This window comes from Canis lupus, chromosome 21 (genome assembly GCF_048164855.1).
Source record: "Canis lupus baileyi chromosome 21, mCanLup2.hap1, whole genome shotgun sequence".
In the NCBI taxonomy this organism is placed as follows: domain Eukaryota; kingdom Metazoa; phylum Chordata; class Mammalia; order Carnivora; family Canidae; genus Canis; species Canis lupus.
In genome coordinates, this window is record NC_132858.1 from 18,314,099 (window position 1) to 18,327,881 (window position 13,783).

At 38.9% G+C, this 13,783-nt stretch overlaps 1 protein-coding gene and 1 pseudogene across 1 annotated transcript; one reads left to right on the forward strand and one right to left on the reverse strand.

Moving 5' to 3' along the window:
* The first annotated feature begins 1,834 nt into the window (after nucleotides 1–1,834).
* On the forward strand, nucleotides 1,835–2,779 carry LOC140613453 (olfactory receptor 5B3-like). Its single transcript, XM_072791973.1, has one exon. It carries the CDS (start codon nucleotides 1,835–1,837, stop codon nucleotides 2,777–2,779), a length of 945 nt encoding a protein of 314 aa, XP_072648074.1.
* Nucleotides 2,780–8,234: 5,455 nt separating this feature from the next.
* On the reverse strand, nucleotides 8,235–9,150 carry LOC140613222 (olfactory receptor 5B12-like; annotated as a pseudogene).
* Between the last annotated feature and the right edge of the window lie 4,633 nt (nucleotides 9,151–13,783).

Below are 13,783 nucleotides of genomic sequence, written 5' to 3' on the forward strand. Positions count from 1 at the left end.
ACATTTTCACAATATAAATTCTGCCAATCCATGAGCATGGAATATTTTTCCATCTCTTTGTGTCTTCCTCAATTTCTTTCAGAAGTGTTCTATAGTTTTTAGGGTATAGATCCTTTACCTCTTTGGTTAGGTTTATTCCTAGGTATCTTATGCTTTTGGGTGCAATTGTAAATGGGATGGATTGACACCTTAATTTCTCTTTCTTCAGTCTCATTGTTAGTGTATAGAAATGCCATTGATTTCTGGGCACTGATTTTGTATCCTGCCACGCTACCAAACTGCTGTATGAGTTCTAGCAATCTTGGGGTGGAGGCTTTTGGGTTTTCTATGTAGAGTATCATGTCATCGGCAAAGAGGGAGAGTTTGACTTCTTCTTTGCCAATTTGAATGCCTTTAATGTGAACTGGTGCAGCCACTCTGGAAAACTGTGTGGAGGTTCCTCAAAGAGTTAAAAATAGACCTGCCCTAAGACCCAGCAATTGCACTGTTGGGGATTTACCCCAAAGATTCAGATGCAATGAAACACCAGGACACCTGCACCCCGATGTTTATAGCAGCAATGTCCACAAGAGCCAAACTGTGGAAGGAGCCTCGGTGTCCATCAAAAGATGAATGGATAAAGAAGATGTAGTTTATGTATACAATGGAACATTACTCAGCCATTAGAAACAACAAATACCCACCATTTGCTTCAACGTGGATGGAACTGGAGGGTATTATGCTGAGTGAAGTAAGTCAATCAGAGAAGGACAAACAGTGTATGTTCTCATTCATTTGGGGAATATAAATAATAGTGAAAGGGAATATAAGGGAAGGGAGAAGAAACGTGTGGGAAATATCAGAAAGGGAGACAGAACATAAAGACTCCTAACTCTGGGAAACGAACTAAGGGTGGTAGAAGGGGAAGAGGGCGGGGGGTGGGGGCGAGTGGGTGACGGGCACTGAGGGGGACACTTGACGGGATGAGCACTGGGTGTTATTCTGTATGTTGGTAAATTGAACACCAATAAAAAATTATTTTATTAAAAAAAATAAAAAAATAAAAGTTGAAACTGTATTGCCTAATTTCAAAATTATTTAAAATTTTTCTATAGTATATATATTATATATATTTAAATTGTTAGCATAATTTCACTGTTATTGAGGAATATACTGTTAAAAATCAAAATTCAACTGAGTAAATATTGAAGATCTTATTGACTTTATTCATTGAGTCATGCATGAATCAGTCAGCATCCCATTTAGCAGATAGAAAGGAGCTCCAAGGAATTATACAAAATGAAAGGCCTATAGGCAGAAAGGAGCAAAAACAAGAAAGTTATACTAGCAAAAAGTGGATTTGTTGTAGAAAGATAGCTTTCCTTTAGGGGAATTGCAGGGGTCTACCAGGTAGACTACTTCACTAGTGCTGATCAGGTAGCTCCTGACTGACTTGTCCAAGATTACACTTCTGGGGAGGTCAAAAATATAATTAAGGTAAAACTTGACTTGGTAACTTGGTTCTTAGCAGAAATGACTCCACTTTGGGCCTTTTGTTTTGTTTTTAACAGTATTGTTGATTTCAGTTGCTTGCAATGCATTGAGAAATTTGTTCTCATGAAAAATGTTCCATGTTCTATATTCACTTGAAAAAATATTTATGATATTGTATATAAATGTATATAATAAAGAATGATTGGTATAAGGAAATCATGCACATCTATCTATCATCTATCTATTTATCTATCTATCATCTTTTTATGTAGCTCTTTCAATTTCACTTCAATTGCTTGTTTGCTTTTTCTTCATTTATTTCTCATCCCTACAGGGCATCCTGTGATTCCCAACAGCGTCGATGGGGAACAACACAGAAGTGACTGAATTCATCCTGCTGGGACTAACTAATGCCCCGGAGCTCCAGATCCCCCTCTTTATCATGTTCACCCTCATTTACCTCATCACTCTGGCTGGGAACCTGGGCATGGTGGTGCTGATTCTCTTGGACTCCCGTCTCCACACTCCCATGTACTTTTTCCTTAGTAACCTGTCTCTGGTTGACTTTGGTTACTCTACAGCTGTCACTCCCAAAGTCATGGCTGGATTACTTATAAGAGATCAGGTCATCTCCTACAATGCATGTGCTGCTCAAATGTTCTTTTTTGTAGCCTTAGCCACTGTGGAAAATTTCCTATTGGCCTCAATGGCTTATGACCGCTACACAGCAGTGTGCAAACCCCTCCATTACACCACTACCATGACAACAAGTGTATGCGCTCATTTGGCCATAGGCTCCTACCTCTGTGGTTTTCTGAATGCCTCCATTCACATTCATGACACATTCAGTCTCTCTTTTTGCATGTCCAATCTAGTCCATCACTTTTTCTGTGATGTGCCAGTAGTCATGGCTCTCTCTTGCTCTGATAGATATGTCAGTGAGCTGGTTCTTGTTGTTGTAGCAAGCTTCAACATCTTTTTTGCTCTCCTCATTATCTTGATTTCCTATCTGTTCATATTTATCACCATCCTGAAGATGCACACAGCTGACGGATATCAGAAGGCTCTATCCACCTGCGCTTCCCACCTCACTGCAGTGTCCATCTTCTATGGGACAGTCATCTTCATGTACTTACAGCCCAACTCCAGCCATTCCATGGACACAGACAAAATCGTATCTGTGTTCTATTCTATGGTCATCCCCATGCTGAATCCCCTAGTCTATAGCTTGAGAAACAAGGAGGTTAAAAATGCATTCAAGAAGGTGGTTGAGAAGGCGAAATTGTCTGCAGGCTTTACCTCTTAATATTCATGATGGCCTGTGCCATTGTTCTCAGATATCCAACATGCAATGACCACCTTGATGATGCACTGCGCCTAAATTACTGAGGTGATACCATTTCTTGTTCAAAAATCTATCATCTTGAAGGGAAAATATATGTCCAAATATGTGATATCTGAAGGAGGATGGCCAAGGAGAACCTTAAGAATTTGGGGGCTCCGCTTGTAGTAAACTTTATTAATTATATATTAATTATTTTTCTACCATATGGCAATGCAAGTCTCCATGTAAAGCATGACATACACAAACCTGTGAATAGAAACATATGCAAGAATCTTATATGTGCACATACACACAGCAGTGGGGAGTTTGTTAAAGGAGTTGAATGTAGTATGACTAATTTTTAGTAAAAACGTTAAAATAACCATTTTAAATATTAGAATATTGATTTATATCTGACATTATTTATTTCCATAGTTGAAAATTTTTCAGAGTCCAAAATGAGGACTAAGAATACATTACCTTGATGAGCACAGAGAAATGTATAAAATTGTTGAACCAATATATTTTACACTTGGAACAAATATAACTAATGTTAATTATACTTGAATAAGAAAAAAATTGTTTTAAAATGGTGAAAAAAGTCCAAAATGAAGTAATACATGATATAATTTTTTTGAGAGAGAGAAAGAGAGAGAGGCAGAAGGGGAGAGTGAAAGAATCTTAAGCAGACCCCACACCCAGCTCGGGGCTCAATCTCATGATCCTGAGATCATGACCTGAGTCAGACACTTAACCAACTTAGCCATCCAGGTGCCCCAACATATCACAGAAGTTGTTTTTAAGATTTTATTTATTTATTCATGAGATAAGGAGAGAGAGAGAGAGAGAGAGAGAGAGAGACAGGCAGAGGGAGAAGCAGGCTCCATGCCAGGAGCCTGAAGTGGGACTCGATCCCAGGACTCCAGGATCCCGCTATGGGCCAAAGGCAAGCTCTAAACCGCTGAGCCACCCAGGGATCCCCATCACAGAAGTTTTTAAATAAATATATATGCCTTTTGTTAGCACATTTCATTCTGAGCTACAACATACAATATTTTAAAGGAATTAATATTCTGTCTTTAGTAAGTGTTTGTTAGAAACAGATTTGTCACATGGCAATTTTCAAAAGCAAGAAGGCCTGAAACAGAAAAGCAGACCTGTATAATAAGGAAGTTTTCCAAGTTTTCTGTTTATAATGATCCTTTCTTATATTTTGTGAAAAAATAAGAGCACTGAGTAATGATAATATTTTTTGAAAAAATAAGTGCATAGAGATGGCTAATGCTTCTCATTCAGGGACAGTTTGGTTTCAGATGAGCTACATCATGTCTGGCTGCTTTCTTACTCCCTCCCTCCACATCACTCACACTGAGTTCCCTGCTTTTCAGAGACAATCCAAGCTCACTCCTGCCTCAGGTCTTTGTACTTGCTGCTGCCAATGCTCAGAAATCTCTCTCATTTACCTCAGATCTTTGCTTAAATGTTACTGTATCACAGTCTTCCCACCCTCTATGGACACTGTTCCAAACTTGCTTTTTTCTTCATAGTTTTGATCAGTACTTAAATATTTCTATTTATTTGTTAGCTTGTTTATTCATTTACTTATCTACATAGCACATACACTACAGGAGAACAGTAAGTTTGTTTTCTTTATTAACAACTCTATCCCCAAACATAAATTATAGCCTGGTTCCTACTAATTTTTCAATAAACATTTGTTAAATTAATGAATAAATTAATTAATTAAGCTTTGAGTCCAGAAGTCAATTTATTTGAACCACTGATAATTATAGTTGGTTACCCATTATGTAATTGTTTTAAAAGAATTTGAGGACATTTTGGGAGATGTGTCTGATTTCTTTCTATATTCTCTCACTCACTATTTGCATTTCCCTCTTTCATACAAATAACTTTTGGAAACCAAACTATCACATAAATCATATTAAACCATCTTAATTCTTTTAGGAATTTCTCGTTAAATGAAAAATAACACATGAAAGGGACTATACTCCACCTCCTAGGGGAAGGCTAAACATATTATTTAGGATTTTTCTACAAGAAGGACCCATTTATTTACTGACTTAGTTTCATGTTTATATCAGCACAGACTCACATACATTTGCTTTATACCTTGGGGTATAATGTAGTCCTACAATATTTACTTCGTTTTTCAAATTCTTCCATCTTGGGTTATTGGGAGCACTTTCCATTTTACTCTGGTTTCCTTCCTTCGAATTAAAAAAAAAAGATTTTATTTATTTATTCATGAGAGGCACACACATACACACACACAGACAGAGGGAGAGGGGGAAGCAAGCTCTATGCAGGGAGCCTGACATGGGACTCCATCCCAGGTCTCCAGGATCACGCTCTGAGGATCACGCCCTAGGCTGAAGGTGGTGCTAAACCACTAATCCACCCAGGCTGCCCTTACTCTGGTTTCCTTTTGATATGCCCAACCCTCTTGTTTTCTGAGCTCCTTCTTCCTTCCTGGAACCACAAGACGCTCCAGGCTCCTCTTGTGCTATTCCTGTCCCAATCCAGTAATCAGCTCTTTCTCCAAGAGCCCATCTCACTCTCACTTGGAACTCACATGACCCCAAATCCTCCAGCCTTCTTTCTTTTAACTGGTAAATTCAATAACAACCAGCTACAGGAGGCAGAGTACTTTCCTAAATGGTTCTGAGGTATCTTTGAGTTGGGATTGTGTGTGTATATAAGATTTCTTTTTGTCTCTCAGTTCCTGTTCCAAAGCTCTGCCTTTGCCCCACTTGTCTGTCACTTCAAGCACCACACTTCCTTCTGTGCCTCTTCTTTTCTTGTCTCTACACTGCTTTTCCTCCACGTGACATATACCATTCCTCCTCCTTCATTCTTCCAAAGAATCACTTACACAATAATCTTGTACTCAGACAAAATGGAGGAGAAGTGAACCCCAGATGATAAATTCCTGCAAATCGGAAATTTGATATAATGACACTCAGGTTCTTGATGCATAATCTACTGCCCAAACAACTCTTGTCAGTCATCTCTTAAAACCTTGGCTCCCCATCATGTTGTTATCCTCTCTCCTTCTCTCCTCTCAAAGTGAGTCTCAAAGCCCTATCTCACTAGCTGCTTTGAGAAAAGACAACACACATTTACTTCATCATGCATGTTGGGAAAATCTTAGAAACTATGTAAAGCAAAGCATAATAATGGACTAGATGGTAGAGTATACATTTGATGAGATTTGTATCCCCACCATCCAATCAAAGCACTCAAAGTCACCTACCAACTTCCTAACACTATGGCCTATTGTCAGTACTTAATCTTGATATTACTTAACCTACCAGCAGCTCTGACACTTCCATTCCCTCGTGATGCATTTCTCATTGATTGGGTTGTAGGACACCACTCACCTTTGCTGGTTACTCATCTGTTGGGCCTTTTATTGTGAAAGTTCCAACCCTTTGTCCTTGAAACACTTTTCTTCTTTCTAACTATATTCTCTTAGCTATTTTTCATTCTTATGTCTTAAATATCACCTATGTAATGAAAAATCCAAATTTATATATCAATTCCAGTGCCAAACCATTCCTTGTGGTATCCAAGAGTCATCTAAAGCTTTATACACTCCAATGTAATTCATGGCCTCTTGGTCTCTTCTCATCCCAAACCTCCTACTATCACACCTTTCATGCCTCACATAGTGATCATCTTATCCTTCTAGTTGCTTAGGGAGGTAGAATACCATTTTTCTCACACTCCACATCCAACATATCATCATTTCATGTCATCTCACTATTTGAAGCAGTAAAAAATAATCTGGACAACTTAGAAGGATATAATACTACCTATGATTTGGAAGAAACAAAAGCAAGCAATTAAATAAAATATAATTTCAGAGATTTGTTTAAGTCTATGAAGAACATAAGAGTGTATGAGATAAGAATCATTCTAAATGGTATGATCAAGAAAGGAGATCTTAAAGATACAATATGAAACTTAGGGAAATGTATTCTACTAGGGCAAAACAAGCTAGAGACCCAGTTTTGGAGACATGTGTAGCCTTTCAGTTTCAGGTACAAGTTGGGTGGCAGAATACTAATTTTCCTTGATAAATCATTATTGTATTCTTCCAGAGTTTTGGGATTTCAGCTATGTACATTAAGCTTCAGCTAGGGCTTAAATTTTGAAATTAGCTTTGCAGGTTGGTTTTATGGTCTTATGACTGAATGCCGGCCAATGGAATGTACTCAGAACTAATGTGTACAGTGGAATACTACTCAGCCATAAAAAAGAATGAAATCTTACTATTTGCAATGATGTGGATGGAGCTCAAGTGTATTATGATGAGTGAAATAAGTCAGTCAGAGAAAGACAAATACTATATGATTTCACTCATGTGGAATTTAAGAAATAAAACAGATGATTAGATAGATATATGGGAAGGAGTAGAAGAAAGGAGAAAGGGAAATAAATCGTAAGAGACTCAATAATAGAGAACAAACTAAGGGTTGATGGAGAGAGGTGGGTGGGGAGTGGGCTAGATGGGTGATGGGGACTAAGGACTTGCGATGACACTGGGTGTTGTATATAAGTGATGAGTCATTAAATTCTACTCCTGAAGCCAATATTGTACTGCATGGTAAATAATTAGAATTTAAATAAAAATTTGGAAAAAAAAGAAGTAATGTGCATAGTTACTACATCACTTTTTTCAACTCATCTCTTCTTCCTTTCCTCCAGATAGAATAGTTTTGATGAAGATAGACTTTCAACACCCTAGGAGATGGTAGAGAGAGATGAGGGGGACCTGACCCTGAATGACCAAGACACACGATGTCCAGATAGTTCATTTTCACCTTGCTACATTACCTTCCACTGCTTGAGAATAAATTGCTGTTGTACTTAACCCACCATACTTCGGCTTTCTTTCTTTATAAAATGAGCAGTTTGACCTCATTTCTAATTGTGGTAGATTAACTATGGGCACAAATTCTTTGCAGCTGTTTTCCTCAAGAGATGTGGTCCTTCTTCATGCTTGCATTGGGGCCAGCCCTTTGACTCCATTGGCTAGTATTTGTGATAGAAAAAATGTTGTGTGACTTAGGAGTCTAGACTTCAAGAAATCCTTCAGTTTTACTTTCACATTGAAAATGCTAAGTGAGAAATCTGGTCCATCCTCTGGAGGATGGAAGACCATGTGAAAAAGATGTAGAGACTAACCAGAATCAACAGTTAGAAACGTGAATAGGGCCATCTTGAACCTTTCAGCCCAGCTGACTGTGCGGAAAATATACAACCTCATGAATGAGCCCGTGTGAAAGCAGCAAAGGAACTACCCCATCAACCACAGAACTGTGAGAACTGTTGCATTAGGCATTGTGATATTTTGCTACACAACAATAGATAGCTGGTTAACTATGCAGCTTTTATAATCTCTCTAATTGATCTATGGGCCAAACAGAATCTTTAGCTTCTTGGTGACTTTCCTAAAAGCATTATTCACCTCTTTATTCCTTAGACTGTAGACAATAGGGTTCAACATGGGGACTATTATGGTATAGAACACAGATGCCATTTGGTCATTGTCCATAGAATGACTAGAACTAGGTTGTAAGTACATGAACATGACAGTTCCATAGAAGATGGTTACAGCAGTGAGGTGTGAGGCACAGGTGGAGAAGGCTTTCTTCCTTCCCTCAGCTGAGCGCATCCTCAGGATGGCAATGAAGATGAACAGATAGGAGGTCAAGATAACTATAAGGGCAAAACAGACATTGAAAGCTGCTAAGATAAAGAGCACAATCTCATTTAGGTAGATGTCAGAGTGGGAAAGATCCAGGGTTGGGAGGATATCACAGAAAAAGGGATGGATCACATTGGAATGGCAGAAGGTGAATCCAGTGTGGATGGCAGATTCAACAAAGCCCCAGACAGCAGCCTACCAGTGTCTGAGCACATGCATTAACCGTCAGAGTGGTGTGTAATGTAAGAACTTTCACATCACTGCCTGCCCATCACAAGCATGACAGCTAGCAGGAAACAGTCTACACTGGCAAAAGCCACAAAGAAAAACATCTGAGAAGCACATCCATCACAGGAGACAACTTTATCCTCTGTGAGAAACCCAGCCATCACCTTGGAGTAACAACCTGGAAATAAGCACAGTCCACCAGGGAGCATACATCAAAACAAAAAGCTGAAATGGTCACATAAATGCAGAGAAATAATTTTTTAGGGCAAAATGAGTGAAGGATAGTAGGAGATACAGGTTTCCAGTTATAGAATGAATAAGTCACAAGGATGAAAGCTACAGCGCAGTGAGTAGAGTCAATGATAATGTAATATGGTTGATGGTGACACATGGCAGCTACACTTGTGGTGATCAGAGCCTAACTGTAGAGTTGTCAAATCACTATGTTGTTTGTCTGAAACTAATATTATGCAATAACCATACTTCAATAAAAAATAAAATAAGAGTTTTTTCATTGAAAACAAATAAACAAACAAAACTTTAGGCAAATATTTATCAGCTTTATTTGAAATCACCAAACACTAGAACCAACACAAATGTTCTTGAACTGAGAATAAGATAAATAATTGGTAATGACTGTACAGTGAAATACTACTCTGAAGGAAAAATATTCCACTCTGACACAGAAAGCAATACTAATTGAGTTTATACACTCAAAGAGTACTAATTCTATAACTATAGTTAAGTTCACACTCTTGAAAAGGCAAATTTATTGGGATGAAACAATTTATTGGTTGCCAGGGCAGCGGGTGGAAGAATGGGTTTGTCAGAAGAGGTTTGTATGAATTTTTGTAGGTGATAGTGCTTACTGGACATAAATTTGACAAAATCTTATAACCACTGGGATTGTGGATACTGTTATATGGAAATTATACTTAATTATAAGCTGATAAATATCACATGAAATAACAAGTAATACAAAAATGTGTGTGTTCAGTGAAATAACCAGCACAACTCCCACAGGCTGTTTAATTGTCTCCAACCTGGGAAAGGGATGAGGTGCTAGAAATGTTCTCTCAGGGGAAATTCCCAGAGAGCTCTGTGTCTCTATAATTCTCTCCACATCCCCATGCATTAGCCATTGAAATCTCAGTATGACTCCACATGCCACTGTTGTAGAGAGACCAGTCTACACGCTGAACCCCTTTGGAGATCATTTACTCATTTGAATGTTAATATTTGCTACTGCACAGAGATCTTATCCCAGGATATGCTATGAGCCCCCAGTCATATTCAGGGGAAATTCCCCAAGATAAAAATTACATTGATTGACTTAAAAATGATAACTTCTTATGGAGATGTCTTACAGACCCTCCCTTGTTTGTTATTTACAGACACAAGTTTGTGAATTATAAAAGAAGTAATCTTATCATCTTTATTTTACAAATAAGGAGGGGGTTAGTGATGCCTCTAAGGACACAGAAAGAATGCATGGTACGTACAGAAATTGAACCATGTTAATGTTTTAATGTTCTTTCTTCCATTTTCTCCTGCCTTAGAGACCTTGGAGCCTTATTATGACCATGTCCTGAGAGTAGTATTTATGCAGTATTCTACAGCTTTGATTCTGATTCAGATCCGTATTCAGAATTGGCCCTTCCTGCTCTTCCAGCAGACAGGTATGCATCCATATTCCCTACACATTTTTTAAAGATTTTATTTATTTATTCATGAGAGACAGAGAGAGAGAGAGAGAGAGAGGCAGAGACACAGGCAGAGGAAGAAGCAGGCTCCATGCAGGGAGCCCGACGTGGGACTCAATCCTGGGCCTCCAGGATCATGCCCTGGGCTGAAGGCAACACTAAACCGCTGAGCCACTAGGGCTGCCCATCCCTACACATTTTTAATGAGAAATGTAATCTTTACAAAAGTGGTGGGACAGCTTTATCTACTTTCAGTTCTTTGAGGACAGAAATAGATATTTCAAAGTTTTTCCAAAATACTGAGATTAGACGGGTATAAATGGTAAAATTTCCATCAGAAGGGAATTTACTGATACTTAAAGATCATCATCTTGCTTTTCTAAGGATAGGAACAAAAAGCCACGGATGATTCTCTAATTAATCTAGTGGTGATTTCATCCTGTTCACTAAATGCCGGACTCTCATTAGATGTAAACAAACAAGCAAAACAAACAAAAAACCTGCAAGAGTGAAATAATCTCTTTTTACAAGATTTTATTTATTTATTTATTTATTTATTTATTTATTTATTTATTTATTATCATGAGAGAGTGGGAAAAGGAGCAAATGGAAAGGGAGAGAGAGAATCTCAAGTAGATTCTGTGCTCATGCTGACCATGGAGTCAACGGGGACTCAATCTCACGACTCTGAGATCATGACCTGAACTGAAATCAGGAGTCAGAGGCTCAACCGACAGAGTCAACGTCAGGCTCCAAAATTATCTTTAAAGTATAAAAATTCGGGATCCCTGGGTGGCGCAGCGGTTTGGCGCCTGCCTTTGGCCCAGGGCGCGATCCTGGAGACCCGGGATCGAATCCCACATCGGGCTCCCAGTGCATGGAGCCTGCTTCTCCCTCTGCCTGTGTCTCTGCCTCTCTCTCTCTCTCTGTGACTATCATAAAAAAAAAAAAATTTAAAAAAAAATAAATAAAGTATAAAAATTCAAATATGGATTAACAAGATCCAAACGACATTTAAAATCTTCCCTTATAATCTCAAGCTTCATCATCTTCCCCTATAATCTCAATGAATTAAACTGTGAGTCTTGACTCCTTCCCAGGCTAGCTGCATAATTTTCGAGCATTACATAACTTCTCAAGTCCTCACACTCCACAGTGGTGAAGGAAGTATAGCAATACTCCCTACCGTGTACACACACACATTAACATATAAAGCCTTTCTTATCACCTATAGAACATAGAATAAGCTCCAAGTGGACGTGTGTGTTAAGGTTGACAAATGATGTCATCATGGGACAGGCTTGTACAGGGAAGTTGCCAAACTTAGGAGAAAGGTGTTAGTAGTTAGCAGAAAAGGCAAACCCTTCCGACTTGACCTCAAATGAAGTGAACAGATTTGCAGCACTGTTTCTATGGAAGAACAGATTCAAATGAAATATTTTATTTTTTCTAAAGATTTTATTTATTTATTCATGAGACACACACACACACACACACACACACACAGAGGCAGAGACTAGGCAGAGGGAGAAGCAAGCTCCCTGCGGGTAACCCATGCATGATTCGAGCCCAGGACCCCAGGATCATGCCCTGAGCCAGAGGCAGAACTTAACAACTGAGCACCCAGGCATCCTTCAAATGAAATATTTTATAACATGGGCTTGCCACCAATATAGATCTCCAGGCTGAAGGGAGCCCACAGACATGGAACTGTCAACCCTTGATCTCTGATTCTGCTGTGAGATGGCAGTCATGAGAGAAGGAATAAGTTCTCCAGAGGTGGTGGGGGGGCTCCCATCCAGCTAAGGTGGAGATTTCAAGGAAGAAATTAACCAAAAGAAGGATTGCATGGACCTTTGGAGGCAGCTGATTGCTTGGGTGAAGTGAAAACAGACTAAGAAATCCCAGAGATCACAGACAACCTCCAAGGACCTCATGTGTGAGAAAAGGCATATTGAAGAGACTCTTCAAGACTTCGTACTTCACACACGTCCGAAGCCCTGCAAGACACCACCCATTTTCCCCAGGGCAACATAAAGACAATCATTCCATCCTAACAATAATATTGTAGCTCATCAGACTGTGCTAATCAACCAGATTTTATTGGTTTTTTTAAGATTTTATTTATTTAATCATGAGAGACACACACACACACAGATTGGCAGAGGCACAGGCAGAGGGAGAAGCAGACTTCATGCAGGGAGCCCCATGCAGAACTTGATTCCCGGACTCAAGGATCACAGCCTGGGCAGAAGGCGGTGCTAAACCACTGAGCCACCTGGGCTGCCCAATTTTATTGTTTTTAAAGCAATATCTTATTTAATTCTCATAACAATACTATAATGTAGATCTCATTACTGTCTTATTTTTCTAGACATGGAAATAGGAGGTTCAGATAAGTTAGCTTAGGACTAATGATTCCTCATTAGTAAATGGTAGTAGAGTTGATATGTACTTCATCTTGGATCCCAAGCTCTACACCCAATACTGTGTCTTCCCCTCAGATGGCTGTCTTCCCCTGGTGGCTGTCCTGGCTCTTATTGCTTCAGTATCACTTCACATCCACTCTGTGTGTATCTCTTGGACACTTCACTGGGAAACCCCAAACAATGAATTTGGACCAATGGCAACAATAAACAATTGTATTGAATTAACTTAAATTTGATTTAAATATAGTTTAGAAGATCACTTTAGGAACCACTCAGCATGGATTCAGATATTGGCTTGGATCCCAAGCATGGCTTCTCAATTAATAGTCATTTGAAATATAAAAAATTATTCAACCTCTGTGCATCATAGTTCATTTTCCTCCGAGCTTTTTTTTTTTTTTTTTGAGGATTTTAAGTCATCTGTACACCCAACATTCGGCTAAAACTCACAACCCCAAGAGGAGGTTCTACCAATTAAGCCAGCCAGGCATTCCTCGCTGTGCATAATTTAAATGAATGTAATAAATCAAACTCCTAATGTTCTTGAAATGATGTATGAATATATAGCTCTACTTGTACTTACAATAGGATTTTGTCCCAAGAAAGCCACTGTACATTGAAAATATAAGATGAAATTTCACTTACTACATCAGACCTGCTAAACATCATACCTTAGCCTCTCCTAATTAGCAACTTTCCAGCACTTAGCATTAGTGAACAGTTGGGCAAAAATCATCTCACACAAAGCCTACTTTATAATAAAGGGTTGAATACCTCATGAATTTGTTGAATACAGTACTGCAAGTGAAACACAGAATGACTGTGCTGGTACAGGATGGTTGTAAATGTATCAGCTGTTGACCCTCACGATCGCCTGGCTGACCTGGCGCTG